The 24,542-nt window shown below is 47.6% G+C and overlaps 1 protein-coding gene across 1 annotated transcript in view; it reads left to right on the top strand.

Annotated features, from left to right (window-relative positions):
- The window catches only part of LOC111153440 (catenin delta 2), a 1,010,962-nt gene that overhangs the window by 852,583 nt on the left and 133,837 nt on the right, over window positions 1-24,542 (top strand). Inside the window, exons 13-14 of the mRNA XM_022512459.1 lie at window positions 15,873-15,990; window positions 20,993-21,178. Of these exons, the coding sequence (XP_022368167.1) occupies window positions 15,873-15,990; window positions 20,993-21,178 (304 nt within the window). The remainder of the gene's footprint in view (window positions 1-15,872; window positions 15,991-20,992; window positions 21,179-24,542) is intronic.

Genomic DNA, 24,542 nt, shown 5'->3' with positions numbered 1-24,542 from the left:
TAAAAGGAAATTGTGCACCCAGTGGTGCCGTTAGCCTACACTTGTGTTAAGCGCCAGCCATCTGGTTGTAGTAAACCAAGAACAGTCATTCTTAGGTTACCCGGAGTTGGGGAGAAGCCCATGGCAGTCAACATGCCGGCAACGAGAGGCAGCCAAAAGTCCTAATGACCACATTTTCTCTTGTTTCTCAGAGCATCTACAAACATCTTCATTTGAAGGTGCAGAAAGTGTATCTGAAGGTTTGGAAATACTTTAGTAGAAATATTCAAAACAAGCTTTGATGGAAAATTTTACAGGGAGACTTTCTGGTCCCCTGGGCATGCGCACATGGCGTGCCCCACACTCGATGGGCTGGAGCAGCTCAGGTCTCACAGCGGAGCGCACCGGAAATGCGGGGGGCGTGGCTGGTCTCCCAAGTTCAGAATCAGGGTCTCTGCCGGCAGGAAGCTCTGGGGAGAATCTGCTTGCTGGCTTCTTCAGGAAGGTTGGCCAAATTGAGTTTCTTGGTTGGCCGCATTTCCTGGTTGGCTGCTGTCTCGGGGCTGCTCTCAGCTTCTGGTAGCCTCCACATTCCCTGTGGTTCCTTCCAGCATCCTACAGAGCCAGCAAAGTCGGGGTTTCAGGCCCTCTCCCCTCACCTTTCCTCATCACTCTGCTCCCTCTTCAGCCACATGTCTTGGACTGACTCTTCTGCTTTTAAGGACTCCTGTGATGATGCAGGGACCCTGGATAATCTAGGATCATTTCCCCATCCTTAAGGTCAGCGATTAGAACCTAATGCCATCCACGAAGCCCCCTCACAGCAGTGCCGACATGAGTGCTTGACTCAACAACCCCAGAGCAGGAATCTCGAAGGGACATCTTTCAGATTTTCCCTTCTGCCACAAAGAAGAAAAAGTCCAGTCACGACAACAATGGAGGCAGACGAGTAAACGAGAGTCCTAGGTGCTAAGCAGCCCTAGTTTTAAAATGCAGAGACTCTTCGGACGGCTTTGACTTTTCCACTTATTCCTAAATTGCCGTTCAGACTAGTGCCTGGGCCGCTGCTTCTTGCAGAAACTGGCCCACACTTTCTTTCCGTAAGTCTTCCGGAACTTTCCTCCAGAATGTAAAATTATATTTCAATAATTAGGAATAAATGTATACTCTTCTCCCTTTCAGAAAAGAAAGAGCCCGAGTGATCTTAGTTTTATGGAGTTTTCTGTATATTTTTTTCTTAAAGAACTTGATAGGGATTCTTACAGTTTCCTGTCTGGTCACCCAGCACCCCCTCACTAGATATTTTCTTTTCAAAACGAGGAGAGAACAGAGCTGTCCACAGATACCCTCTGTAGCTTTAATTCATCTTGTGCCAAAATTGGCTTGGTTTGTTTCATCTGGCTCGAACTACAGTAATCTCTGGCCTAGGTAATTGGAGTCTGGATTTTTTTTTTTTTTAAATCCTGTTCTTTGGCCCAAGTGAAACACTACTAAGTGAGCCGTCAAAAATTCTAAGTTCCCAGGACTGCAGTTAGGAAAGGTGGGAGCATTTCTAAGAGATTCAAAGAAAGGTGGTTTTATTTTTAATTCTTTCCTTGCCGTTTGCTCACAAGGCTTCTGCTGTTTTGACCCAGGGACTATTTTTATTAGCGTTGTGGCCACAAATTTCAGGGGACTTTTTCCAAAGAAGAAATTTAAAAAGCAAAAAAAAAAAAAAAAAGAAGACACAGAGACGGATGGGGTGGGAGCCAGCATGGAGCAAGAGAACGATAGGAATTTGCTTTCTCCCTTTCTTATCCTGTGGCAGCCTGTTCCCATCACTCATCCTACTGTGCTGGGCAAGGACCTTGAGCAGTCAGTTGGGAGAAATGCTACTGGGATCAGCCCAACCACAAACACCCAGAATAAAAGGCTACCAGGGAGGGGCTGGGGAATTGCAGAGAGCAAGACTGAGGGAGAAGCAGGGGGAGGGGATGAGACTCAAGTGTGAATGCACTTCTTTCCTCCGAAGATACTTTCGGATCGGGGGGTTGTTATTATTGGTGCCCAACAAGGTATCAGTGAGTGCTCAAAGCAATCACGAACATGAGAAATACACCTTGAGGACAACTCATCATTTAGATAAGTGAACTTTCAGAAATCACATTCATTCCCAGCTTTAATAAGTCTTTGAAGTATGATTTGTTAAAATTTCCTGCAAGTTAATAAATTGAAAGATTACATGAGTGCATATAGGGAATTAGGTGATGAATTGAAATGCGGTTTGAAGGGTTACTCTAATAATAGCTATTAATAATCCAGAACATAAGGCCAAATCTTGAAAGTCTTCAAACCCACAATCTGACATTTAAAAGGCAAGTAGCCAATTACCTGTAATCCCTACTACTCAGGTTTGTTCTCCTATTTCTTAGAAGACAGAGGTCTGAAAATACCAGGAAATGGATGGCCTCAGGATGGCTCATTACTTAGGTAGCTACAATGCTCATTTTCCTGGAAACCGTCCATTGGTGAATTGAATGTTACCTTTCTAGTTTGCAGCATTCCCTAGCATGTTAATTTATTACATGTATTTTTATTTTATTTTTTTAAGATTTTATTTATTTATTTGCCAGAGAGAGAAAGAGCACAAGCAGGGGGAACAGAAGGCAGAAGGGAAAGCAGGCTCGCTGCTGAGTGAGGAGCCCGATGCGGGACTCGATCCCAGAACCCTGGGACCGTGACCTGACCCAAAGGCAGACTGTTAACTGACTGAGCCACCCAGGCGTCCCTATTGCATACATTTTTAAAGCTCAGGTTTTGTGACTTATTTTCATTTGTGTCTGGGTTGATAAGGAATAATTTAGCCTAGCAGAAAAGGGAAGACAACACTGTGTTATTATTCATTTTTTAACTTCATTTACATTTGACCACAATATTTTCTCTTTGCTGTTGCATCTGTAAACGGGCCATGGCTGGCCCACGGTTTTGTTTCGGGGGGATGCCTGCTGCAGGGGTGATTCCTACCCCTGACTGAAAGCCCCTTCGATGGCAGACGGAGGTACCAGGACTGAAGTTGGATGCCGGGCTCGTAGAAGGGAGCAGAGATGCTCCCTGGTTCTGAGTCAGCACAAAGGGCCTGCCACAAACATGCCAAAGGGAACTGTCTGGGACATCAGTGGAATGTGGGGTAGCTGGGCATTGGCTCAGAAGCTTGGGCACATGGCAGGGCTCCAGACTTGATGCGTGATCTAGGTAACTCCAGATTCGAGGAACGGTGCGCACAGCTAGCTCCTAAGTCCTGCAAGTTAGGAAACAACAGAGATGTTCACTGAGCACAGAGGACCGCAGGCACAATTAGGTTCACAGTTAACGGCCTTAGCCATGAAACACTCACTTCTTTTTCCCTGTGATTTCCTTGTAATTTAGCCCGATGGGAAACTCGCAGCAGACATTTCATAGAGCAGTTAACTCTGTGGCGTCCATCAATTTTAATTGGAATCATGAAGCTAAAACCCTAGGTAGTACTTGCCAGACACAAGGCATCTTTTAATTTGGGTATTTTTTGTTCCACTCTGGGCTGCTTTAGAACAATGTGCCCGATGCATGGCTAGCTCCAGAAGGCACGGATCTAGGCATTCTTAAAAGCCTGGGTGGCTCAGTGGGTTAAGCCACTGCCTTCGGCTCGGGTCATGATCTCAGGGTCCTGGGATCAAGCCCCGCATTGGGCTCTCTGCTCAGCGGGGAGCCTGCTTCCTCCTCTCTCTCTGCCTGCCTCTCTGCCTGCTTGTGATCTCTCTGTGTCAAATAAATAGATAAATAAATAAATAAATAAATAAATAAAGGGGGGGCAGTGTGGAATAGCCAACAAAGGAAGAGTTCATCCATCTCTCTCTGCTGATTTCCACTTAAGAGGGTGGGTGGGGTGTGTGTGTGTAGGGACCACTGCTCCGAGGGCCCCTCGGGAGCCAAGTTCACGGCCAGCCCGGTAGGTAGTTGGTCTTTAGGCCTCTGAAGCGTTCTGTCCCTGCAGCTCAACAAAGCAACTACCAAGCCATTACTGTCCAGATTTATAAAGAAATTGCCTTCCTTGAGAGAAGACAAGAAGGTGCATAGCAGGAATCCAAAAGCAAGACTGTGCTAATCTTTAAAAAAAGGGGGGGGGGGCGGGGGAGGGAAATTTATTTCTCTGGAAATTGTTCTGACTTGGCTGTGATAAAGTGCCAGCTAAGGAAACCCATATGTGTAAAGAGAACTCAAGAGCTTTTCAAGTAATTTCAGCTTTGTTATTTGTACCCAATCAAAACGTTCAGAGGTGTGGCTCATCCTAAAACGGGGTCCTCGGTTTTCGAAAAGTTTGCATTAGGCCACTTTGCTTTTACCAATGACGAAACAAAACAAAACAAACAAACCTGCATGAGGAGCTGTTTTCACAAACAAAAAGAAATCCATAGAGGATTTTGGTTTTACAGAAAAAACATGAAAAGCAAAAAGAGCGTTGTGTGTTGGTTTTGCAGAGACCTGGGGTAGAGGCAGGACACCCAGAGCAGCGACAAGGGTCCCGCCTAGCTCCTTCCCTGCACCACGTCCAGCATCTCAGCGTCCAGCCTCCAGAGCTTTGATCGATGTCTGTGAGCACGTGAGCATCTGGGCTTTATGTCCAGGTACTTTGTGCATCTGTTAGCCATGTGCCCTCAGGCATCAGGAGAGCCTAAGAGAGGAGATTTGGGGTCGGGGATGGCCCCAAAATCATATCCATATAAATTAATGGTAATTGTTTCTTTGCTTTACACATCTTTTGCTTTCCCCTTGTGGGAGGTTTCCTGGCAGCCCTCTACTTTTGCATAGCAGAGGAAACCCAGACCATTCATACCGATTGGTACTTAGGGTGGGCATTTCCGATAATGCTCCAGGAATTCACTCAAATAATGAGTCCCCGCCAGAGACTTCACTCTAGCAGAGCTAGGACATCGCCTGTTCCTCTCCCTTATAATCCAGCGTGCTCATTATCCCCCCAGAATAGACTACCACCGGCTGCCCACTCTGTTCACCAGAAGCTGTGAAGTCTGAGGTTTTCAGGAGCCCCTTCTATAGGAAGAGGGCTGGCAGGAGTGAAAGGTAGTGACCAAGCAGGAAAGCAGTCTGGTCCTAGCTGATGCCCGCATATCTGGTAGCTCTCTCATGGCTGATCAGATCAGAGAGAGGGCAAAACCAATGAAAGCAATGTACTCTTTTTTTTTTTTTTTAAGATTTTATTTATTTATTTGACAGACAGAGATCACAAGTAGGCAGAGAGGCAGGCAGAGTGAGGGGGGGGAAGCAGGCTCCCTGCTGAGCAGAGAGCCCAATGCGGGGCTCGAGCCCTGAACCCAGAGACCATGACCTGAGCCGAAGGCAGAGGCTTAACCCACTGAGCCACCCAGGTGCCCTGAAAGCAATGTACTTTTGTCTCAAAACATGCATCATCACATCACACCCGTGTTCCGATGCAGAGCATTCGGAGGTAGCTGGAGCACCGCCCGGCCCGGCGTCGTTAAGGACAGATGCTGCGTGTGCCACCAGCTCACCGTGTCTCCTACACACATGCCCCGAGGAAGAATGTTGAACCTCATATAGGTGGCATTTTGGTCTTGATCAAGACAATACAATTTTTTTTTTTTTTTTTTGGTCATCTGGAAATACGTTCTCGAAACTTGCTTGAGTCCGTGACAGATAAACCATCTTCCAGGGAAAGGCTGGGCTGTGAAATGCATAGGCGTGTGTCAAGAAGATTTTCATTTACCGTTGGGTAAAACAAGCAAAAGTTACTGTACTAGTTTCCAACTGCTGCTGTAACAAATGACCACAAACTTAGTGACGTAGGACGACGACACAGACTTAATATACTATGGTTCCTGTGAGTTAGAAGTCTGACACCATTCTCACCAATTTAAGATCAAGGGGTCGGCAGGGTTGTGTTCCTCACTAATGGCTCTTGGGAGAAGATTTGTCCAAGCTTCTTCGGGTTGTGGCCAGAACTGACTTCTTTCTGGCTGTGGGATCACGGACCCTGTTTCCTTGTAGGCTGTCAGCTGAGAGCTGGCAGCCTCTCTCTCAGCCTTGCCCATGGCCCCCTCCGGGTCACAGCCAGCCATGGGGAGTTGAATCCTTCATGCCTGAGCTCTCTCTGACTTTCCCTTCTACTGCATCGCACTGGGTCCACACAGAGAATGCACCCTGCTTTTATTTTTATTTTTTTTTAAAGATTATTTATCTATTTATTTGACAGACAGAGATCACAAGTAGGCAGAGAGGCAGGCAGAGAGAGGGGGAAGCAGACTCCCCACTAAGCAGAGAGCCCAATGTGGGGCTCGATCCCAGGACCTCAGGATCATGACCTGAGCCGAAGGCAGAGGCTTTAACCCACTGGGCCACCCAGGCACCCCTGCACCCTGCTCTTAATGCTCCTTGGGTCCACAGCAATCATCCAGGGGGGGAATCTCCCTATTGTAAAGTCCATAACCTTCATGCCCTCTGCAGAGTCCCTTCTTCCATTTACAGTAACCTATTCATGGGTTCCAGGCATTAGGACATAAACATTTCAGGGGGCCATTAATACCAAAAGAACAGCTTATCTGCTCCCGACAAGCGCTGGTGGGACAGGCATAGGATGATAATTAGAGACATGCCAGTTCCAGAAGGGGAGAAATGGAAAATAAAATAGAGAACTGGTTCCAAGTTTGGAAATCCAGCCCAGCACACCCCCATGAGGTTTCAAGGCCAGGGATGTCTCTTCTGGCATCCATGGCTCTGCACTGAGGGTACCACATCAGAAAATGGCAACACTGGAAGAGCCTCTTGAATGACTCGAATTCACCAGGCAGGTGAGGAGAACCTTGCTTTGGTTCCCTCTTGATAGCTGGAGGTCAAAAAGGACTTAGCACCAGTCATGTGGTTTAGGCAAAGAGCATCAGGAAGATTTACCCCGGTGAAGCAGGAGTCTGTGGTTTTGCTAAGCAGAAGGGCTGGCTTACCATGCCAGGCTTAGTGAAGACGGAGATGCACATTCTGGAATTGGCAATTGCACAGACTGCCACCTCTTCCGACACGTCCTCCCTCTGCTCATGCCAAGAGTGGCCTGGAGCCCCCACACGTCATGGATGTACTTGGTTGGTATTGACACAGGCTGTTCACTGGAAACCACTCCTGAGCCTGTATGTGTGATTTACATCTTGCCCTTCAAATTCAAGGTCCATTCTACTAAGTATGCATAAAATGCTTTCTTGCTAAGAACTCATTTACTGTACTCTGTGTTCTTAAATCCAACCCATGGCATGCTCTACAGATGTTAAGGAAAACAGTTGATATCCAAATTTACAGAAGTACAACCTCAGCAAAGATTTTAATTACAACTTAAAGGTGAGTAGTAAGACTTCCATCCATCTCAGCCAAAGTTTATTTTCTAGGCACACCCAGGCATCGTTTCCAAGGGAGATTGGTTCCCATGTTCTTCATACCGCTGGTTTCACGTGGATGAGATCCTGGCACACCAGAGATGTGTCTGCTTCCCTGCCAGACTGTGAGATCTGAAGGATAAGGGCCAGGCGTTCTTTTCTTTCTATCCCAAGACTTGGCCTTGAGTGTAGAGCAGTGTCAGTACCCAGTCCAAGTGGATTGGTTTGTTGCTTTGAACTGATTGATCTGTTATCCTTTCTTCTGGTTCCATAGGGTCCATCTCAAAAAACCCATAACTCCTCCAAATCTCTGTTCAATGTTACTTATTATAGCCAAAAATTAAAAATGACTTGGATGTCTTTTAATAGGGTAATCATTTCTTAAATTATAAGTTATGAAATATTTATACATGGAATATCCAAAGTCATTCATTGAATAGAGTAAATAGGTAGGTACAGTCATGAAAAGAGGCAGAGATAGGCTTTTAAAGGATAAAAGAAGGGGTGTCTGGATGGCTCAGTCAGGTAAGCATCCAGCTCTTGGTTTTGGCTCAGGTCATGACCTCAAGATCATGAGACTAAGCTCCATGTCGGGCTCCACACTGAGCATGAAGCCTGCTTGAGTTTCTCCCTCTCTCCCTGCCATGCACCTGCTTCTCTCTTTCTCTCTCTCTCTCTCTCTTTAAAAGAAAATGTGGGATAAAAGCAAGCAAGGTGTCTGATGAGCCACTATGGTGAAAAGCAAAAACATACCTACACAGTTTATTTGCAGGAATAGAAAATAATCTTGAATGTTAAACCTCACAGAGTCCCTGTGATTCCCTTGGACAGAAGGGAAGAAAAGAGTGAGGATGTTCACTTTTATTCATTTATTTTCCCCATTGTTTGAATACTTTTCCAATAGCTTCAGATTTTTTTTAAAATTAGTGATGAGCATGCAAACAGCGAGGTTGTCACTGGCACCATGAAACCTTCCAGTCTCTTCTGTGCTCGCCCCTTATCCTCTCCGTGTGCCTGCCGTCCATGTTCCAGGTAGGGGTCTCTCTCACTCTTGTGTGGATGTCTCTGAGTGAGAAGCAGCTGGAGCGATTGACATTTACTGCGAAGAGTCGGCGCCAGGTCCAGACCACTGGGCTGTGTCACCACACGAGCTAGTGACTCAGACATCCCCATCCACACATTACAGATGCGTAGACCCAGGCAAGGCGCATGCCTTCACATCTGGGGAGCCCCAGCTACGAGACCATGGCAAGGGCACGAGAGAATCCATCTTTGTTGAAGTTATTGAATAATAAGGAAATAAGCTCTCTCTTTCTGCAGAGAAGCTATAGATGAAGAGGATGAACTCTAATGTTTTCTATGGTGGTCACCCCTTCTCTGTGGTGGCTGCTCGGAGACTTGGCAGGGCTCACACTGTCCCCATCGACCCTGTAACTGCTGACCTGGAGTGAGTGGTTGGGCTGGACATTGGTCGCTGTGTTGACCCAGCTGACTGGCCAGAAGACCCCTTCCTCCCCAACCCTGCACACTCGGCTTTCCCACATGGAAGAAGAGATCTGGGGTTTCTCGGTCAGTGATTTTGGAACCCACCCACAAGCTCTCCCAGGGATTTTTGAAGGACAGAAGAAGGCATAGTTACTATTTACCCATGAAGACAAATGTGTCTGAATCTTGAAGCTAGAGTTCTCGATTTAGGACAGCAATGTTCTGCTCAGACCAAGGGCACTGCTGATTTTGACTGGAGGTTCTTGGAATTTTGGGGTCCCAGCCTCGGAATACAATGAAAGTCCTATTCCTTTATCACAGAAAAAAAAAAAAACATGCACATAGCATTTGTATAAAACTATATGAAATTTTGAGGATAATATCAGGGCTTCAGAGACTCCTCCTGAATCCTATAATGGGGCTTCTGATGAGAATCTAGGCCAGGGGTTGGCAAACTAGGGCCCATGAGCCAAATCCCACCCATGATATGATTTTGTATGGCTGTAGATAAGAGTGGGTCTTAAATTTTTAAAAGGTTCTTAAAAGAAGGAGGAGGAAGAGAAGTTACAGAGACCTATGGGGTTCCCAAACCTGAAATATTCACTCTCCAGCTCCTTACAGAAAAAGTTCTCAACTCATGATTTATTTAGATGTGTGGATGGAAGGATCTCTTTAAAATGGAATGTTTTTAGCTAAAGCAAAAGCAAGCCTACTTCATGGGAGCATGGCTTGAGCATGATTGCTACTATTTCCCATTCTCATGCTTAACGCAGACCAGGTCATTTATGAGAAGTTACAGAGTTCCTTGGTCATCACGTGGTCAGGAAGTTGAGATGATGCACATTTGTGCTTTGCTTAGATTTCCCCTCACATATTTAGTGTTAGTTCCAAGATTTTCACAGTCTTCCTGTTGGGACCCTATGACAGTTGGTCTGAATGCATCGCTGCTGGAGGGGAGGTAGGTGGAGGGATGGGGTAACTGGGAGATGGGCGTTAAGGAGGGGACATGCTGTAATGGGCCCTGGGTGTTGGATGCCGCTGATGAATCACTAAACTCTACCACTGAAAGTAATAATACACTCTATGTTAATTAATTGATTTTAAATTAAAATAAATGTATGCGTCGTTGGGGACATGTGCCCACCCCCACCACCCACCCCCACCCCCGTTAGGAAGAGGACACCTTTAGGAGTATCTTTAAGAGTTTATGTACCATGTAGCACACAGTGGACAGCTACGTGGTCATTTAACAAATATTTCAATTTCCTGCTGTTGGATTTCCTGCGAAGAGAGAGGTTCTCATGCTCCGGCGTGCAGGGCATCACCCAGAGAGCTAAGAGAGCACGCTGAGGGGGGTAAGGACCTGGGCTTCTCCGTTTTAATCCAGTTGCAGAGATGATTTGGGTGCTGTGGAGGTTTGAGAACTTCTGGGCTGCGCACAGGTCTGGTGTTAGGGAATATACCAAAAACTAGGCCCTCAAGGAGCCCAGCTAACTTGAACAGGCTTCTCAGCCTCCACACAGGACATCGTCCGTTGGGGAGGCCTGTTTGTGGGAACCACAGCATTCCCGGACACACAGACATTGGCCTATGTTCTCAGGTAGCCACATGGCTTCAGGAAACAGCCACTGGTCCAGAAGGAGGCAGGCAGGCCTGCGAACCCCTGTGCACGGTTGCACTTCCTCGTTATCCGCTCGGTTCCTACTAAGTGCTGTACCGCAGGAAGCAAGGGGCAGCCAGTGAAAAAAGCTGATGCTGCCCGCTTCACTGGGGGACCAACCTCAAACGTCAGGTGTTACAGGTGTCCTAGAAGCTTGTGCCTGGAACAACAAAGAGGGGGTGAAGGGCCGAGGCAGAGGTCGGACCAAGTGTAGACCTTTGAGCGTGACTGCTCAAAGGCAGTGGGCCTAGATGCAGAAAGGAAAGCATTGCTGGTGGGGGTGGCGGGTGGGGGTCGGCACAGCCTCCGATCCCCAGACAGACTCTCCTTATCTGTGGTTGAGGGTACAGAGGCTCAAGCCCCTGGGAGTCCCTCATATCCCCAGACCCGGCTCTGGCACTCCTGGTCTACTCTGTGCCGTCATCCATGATGGATTCTGCCTCTCCCCCTGCCTGCCCTGCTGTGTTGGCATCAAGGCCTTCTTGAGTGTGTCGCCTTGTATTTCGGCTTTGGCTTGGGACCACCCATATTTCTTGAAACAGTCTGAGCTCTGCTCTCTGAAAATCCTGACAACCCCATCCCACTCCTCACACTGGTGTGTGGTCTCAGAAGCTCAGCCCAGGGCCCCAGAGACCAAACATCTGGACTCTGCTGGTGAGATGAGACTAAGTAGCCCAGGGACCCCCAGCCCAGAGATGGGCCGGAAGGACCTAGGCCTCAAGGTGATGGGGATGGACCTGGTATGAGATGACCCCAGGTGGAGGCAGATCATAAAGGCGAAGGAGCAGGGGAGTGGAGAGGCAAGGAGGTAGCAAAGAGCACAGGAAGAGAAACTGAGCCAGAAACCTCTTCCTGCAAGCCTGGGGTGAAGATAGCTGTGAATCAGGAATACCCGACCGGCTCCACGCAGCAACATGGTGCAGTTCTCTCAGTGTGTATGATGGATATCATCAACAGTCCTAAGAAAGCTTGTATCTCAGACTGGTTTAGTTTGAGATATGATACTGGCTTGAGAGACCACATGCTATTTTCAGTTGTCTTTTTTTTTTTTTCTGTCTTTCTTTCCAAATTGAGGCTGACCTGAGTAATCCAGGGTGGGGACTGGAGTGGCAGAGCACAGCCACAGCATAAGAAGCCCGCATTCTTGATGTAACCGACATCTGGTATCATCCGAAGAGTACGGAGGGCAGAGGGAAATCCATCACATGAATTCCAGCCCAATGGAAGAGCTGAATGCACATGTTACAACCGACTTGCCCCAGCACCTAGCTGGGGTGGGGCCCTCAGCTGCCTCCTGGGTGTACAGGCAACAATGACGCGCCCTCTACCCTCCAGAGGTTCCCACGCAGCAAGAAGGTCACAGCTGAAATAACTCTAATCCAAAGTTAGGGGCGACCAGTAAGATTCACAGAGCAAGGGCAGTGTGGAGAAGAGAGGCTGATTTCAAGTTGAGTCGTTGCTAAAATCCTCATCCGTGGGTTTTCTCTGCAGTTTGTCTATATCCTGCCATCAGAAGTAGAGACACATAAGATGAGGTCTTCCGTGTGCCAGGCAGCATTCATTCCTTTGAACTTAGGGAACAAGGGCCACTTGGGATCCTACGAGAGCTGCGTATATTGAATTTGTTCTTAATAAGCTCAGTGAGTGATGGAAGCTGAAAAACGAGGTTTCAAATAGCACCGAAGATAGGGAAAATAAAGCAGTTTAACAAGTCACGCTGGAACAGAAGAGATCCTAAGAGATTTTATATCTTTTAATTGTAAGAAGTAAAAATAAATTGTTTCTTTTTTTATCAATTAGATAAAAATATGGTAGAAACTACTTTAGGCAGAAATTTCCAAATAACATGTAAACTGACAATTCAATCAAGATTATGAAGATTATTTCTAAGGAAAAGTGATCTAACCATCTTTGTGCTTTTTATAAATAATCTGTTAAGTGTTTGTTTTAATGATATGTTTACATGTGGAATTTTGCTGTACCAGTTTCTCGTCAGACGTCAAGAAGGGCAGAAGATGGTTTTAAGTGCAGCAGGAGGGAGGGACTTTGTAGGTTGAACACTGGCTCATCGTCACTTACTTAGGACCATAATTACAATTAATTGTTATGGTGACCAACACACAAAGTTGTTGGGTTTTTTTATTTTTAACCAATGAAACATGTATAATACAGTAGATCTGTTTTGTGGGGGGAAAGGAGAAAGAGGAAACTCTCCTCCCCTCCAGAGTATAAAGCCAGGGGTACCCTTCTGATATGTTTCCTTATTCAGGAATAGTGGCTTAAACGTGAACCCAACCCCAAAGGTTTCTGGGACATCATTGATTAAAAGACACGTGCGCACCTCATTCTGTTTAAAAATATGTACTGAGCATCATCATACCGGTAGACGCTGTGGTAACTCCCTCCTTCCCTCTGTATCATAGGGGTGTGTGTATGTGTGTGTTTACTTGGGTATGTTGTGTGTGTTTACAAATGTTTGTGTGTATATGTGTGTGTGTCCCTCGTTTCTCCTTCTCTATGGGGATCCTAACTTACCAGTCTTTCTCATTTATCAATATTTTACACATTTTTTTAAAGATGTTATTGTTAAGTAACCTCGACACCCACCATGGGGCTCGGGAACGAACCCACAGCACCAAGACTGAGTCACCTACTCCACTGACTGGGCCAGTCGGGCGCCCTCAACATCCTGCACATTTTAATATAGCAGATGGGTGTAAGGTTTTATAGGCAAGATAAACACGACACCAGGCGAAGTGGGTGCAAGGCACAATTTATTAAAGGCACTCTCCAGCAAAGTTTCAGGGCTCAGGAGAAGGGGAGCCAGGAAAGTTGCGCCGGGAGGAGGTGGGCACCCTTGGGCGAGGTTCCTCGACTCCGGAAAGGGGAGTGGGGGAAGTCGCACTGGGAGGGAGTTGGCGGGGGTCTTTTATCCGTTTCCTGCAAAGGTATCAGGTTACCTATGGAGACGTGAAGGGGCATACATCCTTTTGGCAGAAGAGTCAAGGGTGAAGGAAAGGTGGGGAGGAGGCTGGAAGATGGCGGGGACCCAGCGGTCTCTATTTCTATTGCTCCTCCTGCACTCCCAGAGCCCACTGACCCAACAATGGGTAATAACTTTTTAATTTTGGAGGTGACTAGACTAGAATCAAACAGAATAAAGAAGACTGCTCAGATTAACATTCACAACTCGTAAAGTTGACAGAGTTGTGAGTTCCTGATTTTGCTCTCAGTTGCCCACCTGTTCATTGATTACCAGTGAACACAGGCTGATCACTTCTAAGTGTGTTTGTGAACCAGGTTGCAGTCGGTCCTGATCGTCAGGCTACTCAGGAGAGAGACTGAGCGCTCCTCAGCCAGGGAGGAGGGATTTTAGACTGGGGTGTCCAGAGCTACCCCTAAGGCACTTTCAAGACTGAATGCCATCATTCTGTTATTGGAAACACGACCCCCTCAAAGTACGGAGGCAAGATTTAAACACACAGGCGCACGTGGCCATCCAGCATTCTTCTGCCCAAAGAGGTCTGAATTTCTGACAAGCCTATTACTCTGACAGCCTCAGTGCTCGACCTGGCGAAAATCGTTTCAAGGAGGAATGGTCTAAAAACGCTCTCTCACAAAGGCCATCCTTCCAGCATAGAACAACAGCCTCACAGCTTCTTCCTGCGGAAAGTTCTTCCTCCCTCCCCGTCCTGTCAGAAATGAGGGTGGTCCCCCCCAGGGGGTGTCCGTAACACTTTACATAAAAATACCATCAATGTTTGCCCAGTTATATTATCTAAGGAACTGAGAAATTTTGTTTATATTTTAAGATCAGCAAATGCCAAAAATACTAATTTGAATTGAATAACCTTTCCCAGTCTTACATTCAAATGCAGAGAGATCCTATTTAAACACATCCTGCAGAACCTTCTAGATAATCGAAGAGAACATTTATGTTCCGTAGCATTTTAGCATTTAGCATTTTAGCCTTAGGCCTATTTTACTTTCATTCCTTAAAAAAAGTGGTGTGTCCATGTTGGGCATCAACCTGAAGGCGTCGCCGCCTTCCTCTCTCCCAGAGACTGGGTTCTGGTCCAGCCACTCCACTTACTGCCTTGGGGACCTCAGTGCCTCAGTGTTCTCATCCGTAAAACAGAATAAAGTGTAACTTTGAAGGACATTTTGAGAACGAGACGGGAAGACTAGTGTCAATTACGGTGTGGGCGTGAGACTCATGCTGGTCAGTGTCTCCCGCAGGCTCTGCCCAGGGCCTGATTCTTGAGTCCAGCCACGTGGCCGCACCCAGCAGTCAGCAAAGAGCGCCGCCCTCCCCAACTGAACCCTCTCCCTGGAGCCGGGGTCCGAGCCATAGTTCTCAACCTCAGCGTCACCAAACAGGAAGCTATCCAGCTCCGCCCAAGAGCCCAAAGTGGGGCCTGGCAGTCTCCTCCAGGTGATCCCGCTACCAGCCAGGCTGGAGAGCCATTGCCCTGCTGGGTCATTCTTGAGAGATCACGCTTCCCCATGGTCTCTAAATTCCTTCAACCCCTTTGCACCTTCTCTTAACTCACCTCCAGCATCCCTCCAACAGGCTGTGTTTCTGTGAGTGACTGCAGAAGTTCTCTACCTAAACCAAATCCTAACCCTGGGTGGGAGAGGGAAACCATGCTCTCAGATGGCGGGGTCACTAAAAGCACCCCGACCCTTGATGAGACTTGTCTCATGTCTTTTGTAGGGGTGGGAGATCTCTCTGCTTCCCCGCTGCATCTTCCCTGACCATCCCCTCCTTCTGTTGGCTTAAGCTCAACCTCCACTGGTACGGGAAGGATCGTGGGCCACTCCTGCCCATCAAAGGCGCCATGGGCATCCCAATGTTTAAATTTTCACAGAAAACCCTCCCTATGTTCTTAGAATAAAATCCTAGAAGTTTACTGCTGGCGGGACCGAGGTAGGTGTATCGAGGCAGGTGAAATCAGATCGCTAAAATATTCCAGTAAGTTGGGAGCTCTGACTCTGGAAAACATTCTTTCACATTTCTCAGCAAAGAAGGCTTTGATTCAAAGAGTTTCTGGTTTCCCTCTTCCACTGTCAGTGGAGTAAACCTCGAAGACTTTCTAAGAGTCTCCATCCTTCACGGTCACAGGACCGTCCTAGATCACACGTTCGGAAGTCTGTCTCCCCATGTCACTAGCTGTACAGCAGATGCCCGGGATTCAGCCGGTTCCGGGGTGCATTGGTGCCAGCCAGCCATCCTCGTTCACGCTGTGTTCTTGGTTAAACATTCTGGAGGCGGGAGTGGAAGAAGGTTCTCTGGGGTACCCCCGCGGAGGTCACTGACGCCGCTTTTTGCTTTGCAGGAATGTTAGCTCAGCCGGAGAGGAGGCCCGCAGGAGGATGCGGGAATGTGACGGGCTCACAGACGCGCTGCTCTACGTGATCCAGTCCGCGCTGGGGAGCAGCGAGATCGACAGCAAGGTTTGTTGTGTTTGCATAGATCGAACATCTTAGAGACTAAAGATACCCAAGGGACTAAGCAATGACTAACAACAGCGGAGAGCTAATGCTGTGCTTAATGCCTTCACTCTGGGATCTGTCTTGGTCTCCCCATAGGAATCCAGCGTCTTCTGGATGACTTCTAATCCTAGCCTAGAACTAGACACCTACATCTCGATTAATAATGAATAGAAACATGGATTGTTCTGAGTTCCTCCAACCAGATGAGTGTGTAAACATTTGCACACCACATGACCCACTGTGTAAAAGCTTCCAGTTTTAGTTTGTAAAGTCTGCTTTCAAAAGACAGAGGAATATTAAAACTACCTGAGCTTTGAATAATTCTGTATTCTTATGTTAGCTTTTTACAAATGTTAATTGTATCAAGTTCCATTTTAAAAATGCCTTAAGACTGAAGAACCTTGGTCACAATCTAAGTGAATGGGAATGTCCACATGTTCACTCAGAATCTAGTCAGTGTTTCAGGTCAGAAACCAGAATAGAACTGGGTGGGCTTTTCCACTGTGGGAGGTATTTTGTTTTGCCTTCATTTGCCTTTTGTTTGGTTTCAATTCGATCTAAAATTGTCAGGAATAACATCCCGATATAACCACAGACTTTACTGATGCTTTTTAAGTGACCCATGCGATACATACAAGACCTCAATGAGAATTTCTCCAGAGCCACATTTTGGCATTTTGGGCCAAGTTATTCCATGTTGTGGGGCCGTCCTGTGCCTTGTAAGAAGTTGAGCAACAACCTTGGTTCTTCCCACTGGATGCCAATCGCATCTCCCTTCCCGGCGATGTCAAACGAAAATGTTTCCAACCATTGCCCATTGTCCCCCAGGGGAACAGAACTCATCCTGGTATAAACCCCCAGCCATGTGCCTAGACCCCATCACAGCCCTCTGACTTGGAGGGTCCCCCTCTGCTCTCAGATTTGCGTTCCTTTAAAAGTTCATCAGGTGATTTGTCGTGTGTCCTCCACTGAGAGCCCACGTCAGCAGATTAGCTACAGCTTTGAAATGGACTCTGATCAGGAAGACGATGAAACGTAATTAAGTTACAAAGTCAGGTAAAGAACAGGTAAGAGTGGTTTTATCCTGTAAGTTACCAACGGGCATGGGGAAAGACTTCCCAGTTCTCCACCTTGCCTGCACGGTGGAATGGCTGAGAAAGTGAGACAATTGCTGATAGCCGAGCCCTCCTCTCTATAATCGTGGGTGCACACACCTTCTGGAACTCCAGCCCTCTGAGTACTAGTCTGCTGCAGTTATGAACGCGGTTTGTCACCCGGTCACCACCGTCGAGTTACACGTTACACGGGCATCCGTGAACTTACTCTGCAAGTGTTACCAGTTTCAAAGACGGAATATTAAGCGCTAAAATTTAATCAACCCCTCTTGTAAACACCCTTTATAGCCATTTTAGAACTTTTAATATCATTGATAAGAAAATTAAGTCCCTAAAAAAAAATGACCAGTCAAGATGTCTTGAGTATTTACAGATACTTGTTAACGTAATAGACCAAAGATCTTTAAATGAGCTGTGGGAGGTTATTTAGGAAGGCTGCCATGCCCAGGATCTCCGCATTCAGAGCAGTAAAGACTACAGTATTGGGACCCGGAGCCTCCTAATGGGATGGATACAAAGAGAGCTTTAAGACTGGACCTTGGGGTTGAAAATAAAATCAGACTCCACAGCCTCTTGCATTGGCCAGGTACCCAAGCCAACACTGGTGGGAAGGTAGCCTTCGGAAGCTTGGTCCCAAAACAAAGTGCTGTGAGCCCCCACGCCTCTTTTCGGATGTGGTAGATGGCTAGATCCCTGGAGCCCCTGGGAGATCCCCTCGTTTAATGTCCACCTTATATTCAAAGGAGGAACCTGGAATCGCTTGGAGTGTTGAGGGCGAGGGAGAAGACACGATGATTTCTGATGAAGCTGCAAGAGCCCCAGGCTTGTGTGGGTGTGTGTCACCTCCAGCTCCTGCTCACTGGGGACTGTCCCCAGGTATCCCCAACTTCAGGATGAAGAGGATCGTCACCGCTTCTGAATGGATCAGAAGTCACAAGTGACTTAGTAGTGACTTTCTGGCCAGAACGTTCCATGAAGGTCTAACGTATTATGGTCCCCCAGTGTCCCACCTGGCCCTCTGCCTGGTCCCGTATTAGCTTTTACAAGGACAAGGTAGAGGAGGAAGGAGCGCACATTCTCTTAAAGGCCAGCATTAAAGGGTCTGGAACCCGTGCAAACTCAGCTCAGTGCCTGTAATTGGGACTGTTTGCTGAATGGGTTCCCCTACGGTAGTGCAATCCACAGACAACTTCCAAATTAGCCCTTTGTGATAGAAAATAAGGAGTCAAAATGATGCTTGTGTCCCAGAGGAGCGGCTAAAAGCACTGGTGACAGCAATGGATGTCCAAAGCAGAGCCACCAGGGGCCGTGTGCCTTCTTCTGGTGTCCCAGAGAAGGGCGGTAGCCGCCTTGCTTTTCTGTGCTCTTTCCCCACTCACATAGAGAGAAGAGCTTGAGTGGGTGACCCTTCCACAGCAAGCCTGGCTGGAGAGAGCAGGTCAGGCCCGGTGACTCCCTCGCCCTGTCCCGTCCTCTCCTCTGCACCCCCTTCCTCCGCCAACCCCACTTCCTCTCCCCCTCCAGCTTCTCCCACATCATCCCCCAGCCACAGGTAGATTATAAAGCATTTCTGGAAATGGCTGTGGATGTGTTCCCCGGTAGTCATTTGTTAAACAGAGGCACGGAGATGCCCCCAGGGAAGACGGACAGCAGGATGAGAAAGAAGTTGATTCTCCCAAGTCTTTGATGTAAGAAAAATCAGTTTGAGCTGATTTAAAAATCGTTCTGACTTATGCCATAACATTTTCCTTTCAGGGAGAGACTTTTCTCTCTTTCATGCATCGTCCTGTGTTTACCTGCTTTCATGCCGGTTCCTTTTTTGATGCTGAGAGGATGCTTGACATAGAAAATCAAGTTGACTCAAAGCCTGTGGGATTAGCTGCCTGGAAACCTTGAAAAGCTGACAAGACAGATCTGGAATGGCAAAGGCTCCAGAGACAGATCCTGGAAACCAGTTTTCTTGGTTGATTGTCATGCCCCCAGTAGCCAAGTCAAACACACAGGCTCAACCTTTGCCCAGATTCCTGTCCTGGGAGGAGAGCAGTGCGGCCTCTGCCCCTCGCAGGCTGGACCCAGGACCAGAGAGACCCAGGGTGTCTCGTCCCCTTGACCTGTGAAACAGAACCACGATCTCTGGCTCACTTGCTGGTGCACACAGCAGAAGCCTGAGAAGCCGTAACCAAACTGGCAAGCTTTTAAAAATAAAACTTAGCTCCGTTCAATTTCTTTCCCCGTTGGGATTTTGGTTTTGTTTTTTTTAATTGGGTGTATTTTTACTCTTCCCACCGTTCATCAATTATGGGACAAAGGTCAAAAGGTTGATCCGAAGTTCATGTGTGAAGCCTCGCCTCCCATGTGATGGTATTTCAGAGGAAGGGTCTTTGGAAGGACCTGGAGGTACAGAGAGATTAAGCACTTGGCCCCAAGGTCACATAGCTCCTGAAACGGCAGAGCCAGGCCTCAAACCTAGAGTTGTGGGCCCTGGTCCTATGTTCTAGATTTGCCAGCAGGGCCGTCTAGACCACTGTTTGTGGTCTGAGTGCTCGTATGGTGTTTACTGTGGGCCAGGAGTACCTCTCAGTATGTCCACACTGGGTTTGTTTCCTGTTGCTGCTCTAGCAAGTTGCCACAAACATGCGGCTTAAAACAACCCAAATTGATTATCTTACTGTTTTATGGCTCAGGAGTCCCCAGTGGGTCTTGCTGGGCTAAAACCAATATGTCGCCAGGGCTGCGTTCCTTCTGGAAGCTCAGGGGAGAATCCGTTTTCTCGTCTTCTCCAGCTTCTAGAGGCGCCCACAATTCCTTGGCTGTGGCTGTGGTCCCTTCCGCCATCTTTAAATCCTGCAAGGAGAGGTCACACCTTCTCCCACCACTTCACCGCACTTCCTCTGCCACCCTCTCTCATGTATAGGACCCTCAGGGGCCCACCAGGATAATCCAGGACAGTCTCCCCAACAGAAGGTCAGCGGATGAACAGCCACCATTCTGTCTGCAGCCTCCATTCCTCCTGGCCATACAACCCAGGCTTTTCACATCTCACAGACATGGATGTGGACCCTGGGGGCAGGGGGCACTGCTCATTCATACTCGGCTCCCCTGATCCACACAGCAAGCCAAGACATGGGTGCTATTATGACCATCTTACAGAGGAAGTTACTGAGTCTGAGTCACACTGTGACTGTGTCCAAGTCACACAGCCAACAGATGGAGATCAAGGGCCATACAGGTGTCCAGCCCCGCAATGTGTGTCCTCAAGCACTGGTTAAGCCCCATAGTAAGAAAACAGGAGCACCAGCCATCTCCAAATAAACCAGGAGCATGGAAACGTTCATGCCCCCAGTGATCCTGGCACTCGGTTTGCCTGGGACCCCCCAGCTTTATATCCATATCTCCTTTTACTCCCAGAAAGCACCCTAGTGGGTGGGAAATACTAGGGTCTCCCTCCCCGAGCTGATGGGCATGTGCGTATGCCCGCTCTGGATGATTCTGAGCCCCAGTCCCCAGGGGGGGAGCGGGGCATGCGTGCACCATATCTGGGACCTCTCCCATGTTGTGGATTCTTAACCGCTCACCGGTGAACTTCAGTCAGCAATGACAGCTATTTATAAAAGTAACTAGCATGGATAAGGAAAGCTTTTCAGGACCTTCTCAGGCTTCTCTCAATTCTTTCCACCGTCGCTATCAAGGGAGCCTGCAGGAGTCAGGAGCTTAATGTCTCCAGGAAGAATCAGGGATGTGGAAATGACTGCTTTCCTGGGTAGAGGAGTGCTGGTTAGTTTTTATTCATTCCTCCTTTGTTTCTTTTCCTTTTTTTTTTTTCCTTTTTCTTTTTTTGGGTTCTCCAGACCGTTGAAAACTGTGTGTGCATTTTAAGGAACCTGTCGTACCGGCTGGCAGCAGAAACGTCTCAGGGACAGCACATGGGCACGGATGAGCTGGACGGGCTGCTCTGTGGGGAGGCCAATGGCAAAGACACGGAGAGTTCTGGGTGCTGGGGCAAGAAGAAGAAGAAAAAGAAATCCCAAGATCAGGTAAGGCCGGCGGCTCGCCGCGGTGTGCAGTGATCCCTTCCCTAATGACAGCGTTACCGTTTCTTCCACTCGGACAGGTACGGGGCTCTGTACTTCCCACGCGAGGTAAAATCACATGCGCATCTGCACAGTTTTCCCGTGGGGCTCTCATGGTTCAGATGGGGGAGCATCACGCGCCTTCCCCCTGTCCCGCAGACCAGCCCAGACAGGAACTTCGAAAAAGTCTCACGAGTCCCAGGCAGGCTCTAAGGTCCCAGCTTGTAGCATCCATCCTGGGCACGGGTTCCTCCGGGTGCTGGGCCGCACACTGATGGAGACCCTTGCCAGGACAGGCGGGGTGCCCGGCAGGTGGTACAGATGCGCACAATCGGTGCGGCGTCGGAAGGGAAGCTGAGCAGAAATGCACAAAAACCCAACACATCGTTCACTGCATTGTTTTGAACCATTTCGGTGTGTAAACTTGCACTTATTGTTACAAGTGGGGGAGCTCAGAATCACAATTCTCCAACAGAAAGACATTAGGAGCTAGGCCTTGGGGCGCAATTCTGATAAATTCACAAAACTCTCCAGCTGGAGAGATCTCTTCAGAGCGGTTGGACTTCATCTCGAGCTGCCTGCAGTGAAGTAAAGGCCAGTAGGCAGCCACTCTTAGCCTTAGCAGAATCATGACAGTCTCTAGCCCTTTCCTCGGGAGCCTCTGGAAGGCAGAAGCTTTCACCCAGTGGCCCCCAGGTAAAGGAATAGTATGAGTAGTAGCTGCTGGCCCCGAGCTCCAGCTACGGAGGTTGTCCTGTCTTACTGGCCTGGACAGTGTGGTCACCGGTCCAACCTTCCTGGACAGTATGACCAGGTGTCCAACCTTCCCCTGGACACCGTGTTCATATCCCAGCCACTAAGGGTCCTACCGACCCAAGATACGACTGTCCTCAGGAAACAACAAATAAGAAAGCAGGACAGAACTCACAACACTCTCTCCTGGTAGGTTTTAATTCAACATAAATATGCAGAAGTATCTGTTCAGATCACAGCACGTAATTTTTCAAAGTATGTTCAAAATCATTTTGCTCTGAGGAAGGATTAGAGAAGCGATGTTGTTTGGAGTAAGGATTCGTGGGAATCCATTCTTAAATATAACTTGAATGCATCCGTGTTTGCATTTTTTTAGGCTCTAGTCCTCTTGCTGTTTGTGGCCCCTGAGGGCTCCTCCAGGAACATCTACAACTTTTAGATCTGTATGTTCCAGCATAAACACATCTATAATTTAAAACATACATGCTGTTTGCCTTTCTGATAGTAACCATCCAGTCTGAGAAGCTCCAGCCCTGCTTTCTCTCCCGTCATGGATCAGTGCTGTGTGTCCACTGTCTCCCTGAGTCTTCTAAAAGGATTGAGCCATAGTTCCTAATTCAGCCACTTAAAAACCTCCCATCAGGTGAATGCAATGGTTAACAAGCAGGTATTTATTGAATGTCTACTATGTGCCAGGCATTGTACCAAATAACGTCAGATACCTCAGTCTTCCTTCCCGGCACTACCCAGACGGTGATGACTTCTGAACTTTTTCAATATCAGAGAAGTGAGGGGCGCCTGGGTGGCTCAGTGGGTTAAAGCCTCTGCCTTCGGCTCAGGTCATGATCCCAGGGTCCTGGGATCGAGCCCCACATCGGGCTCTCTGCTCAGCGGGAAGCCTGCTTCCCCCTCTCTCTCTGCCTGCCTCTCTGCCTACTTTTGATCTCTCTCTGTCAAATAAATAAATAAAATCTTAAAAAAAATATCAGAGAAGTGATACATGGCCTAACAAAGGTATAATGGGTCCTTCTCACAGTTTCCTGCTGCACTACTGTATCCCAGAGGGCTCTGACCCTTCACTGCTTCATCCCAGAAAGTGAATGAGCAGAATAAACACTGAAAACAGCATATGGGCAGGGATGTGGTTCTTCCCCCTCTGTCCAGTGATCATAAGCCCCCAGGGTCTCATCCACCTCCTACAGACTCAAAATCTCCGGGATGGGCCCAGATAACCTTGGAAGGCAGATTTGGGAAATTGTACTAACATGTTAACCCTGGTTTTAAAAAAACAAAAGCAAAACTTTAAACTGAGCTTGATTTCACGGTTTTCTCTCCAGTCTGTTGTTTGAATTTTAAGGACCATCCTTCCAAGGACCCCCACACCAGTTATTGGTGTCATATCAGTAAAATTCGGCCCCACACACCCAGCCCTTTCTCCAACCCTGGCAAGGTGTGCTCACACAGCCTGAAGCCCTTCAAGTGACAGGTGGGATTAGGTATCGATTGGGTCCAGAGAAGTAAGGAGTCAGAAGAGAATATTCATGGACATCCCCCCAAAAGACAGCCCTCCATCCAAGCTGGTTAGCTGCTTCCATAGAATCTTACAATGAACAACTTCCCGCCTTAGAATGTTGTATTTTGAACCATATTTTATGGCATTGATGAGTTATTTTCTAAGTCGAGTAAGATGAAGAGATTAATGCAGTTTTTTTATTTTTGCCAAAAGTCTAAGTGAAGATTTATAAGGGTCATTTATCCCATCTTTTTCTCATGATATTCTTTTAAGGAAACAAAAAAGGATTTCTTAGAAAGTTCTGCCAAAACAACCACGTTAAAATGCAATAGAATATTGTTGTTTATAAAGAAACTTCAAAGTTATGGTTTCAGTCAAGTGATAGTTTTGTAAAAGACTAAACTGTGCTCTAATATAATGCAAACATATCTTTCTGAAAAATATTAATGTAAACAGATAGGAGCTATGTCTGTTTGCAAGTCATTTTGTGTGTCTCTCAAGTTCAGTATATTTAAAAAGAGTCAAGAGTAAAAAGCATCTTGCATTTAAAACCGATAGAAGAGGCAGCACTGACTGGTCTGGAGATGGGGAGGAGAGCATTGGACATGGAGGACTGAGATAGGGTGACATGGGCACACCGCTTGGCCTCCCCCCACTGGTGCCCTGGAGAGAACTGAATCTAGATGGCGCCACCTGCTGGGAAGGATGGGCACTTGCTCCAGCCTGGGGTTTCAGCGGGGAGAATGTGCTTTGCACTTCGGGAACGCAGGCCGCCATTCCAAATAGTCTAAAGGAATTAAAGGCCAGCTCTCTCAAGTGAGAGGAGGAACCAAGGCCCTAATTCATCACTGTTAACAGGTTGCAGCAAGGTGAGAAATGGAAATGTCCCCAGGCCTGTCTAGGACGAAAAGCATCCCCATCTTTGCCTTCAGAGCTTGCAGACCATGTAACTCACCTAGAAGCTTCCAGAAAGTTCTAAGTTTACAGCTTTCAAGATGGTCAGATATCCATTCTCTGGAGTCTCTGTTGCTCATAAAGTCAGGTTTTCAAAGAATATCTAGT

The sequence above is a fragment of the Enhydra lutris genome, unplaced genomic scaffold (assembly GCF_002288905.1).
Source record: "Enhydra lutris kenyoni isolate GAN:26980312 unplaced genomic scaffold, ASM228890v2 scaffoldscaffold32, whole genome shotgun sequence".
In the NCBI taxonomy this organism is placed as follows: Eukaryota; Metazoa; Chordata; class Mammalia; order Carnivora; family Mustelidae; genus Enhydra; species Enhydra lutris.
The sequence above is the reverse complement of the archived record's forward strand: the minus strand, read 5'-3'. Positions and strand labels throughout refer to the sequence as shown.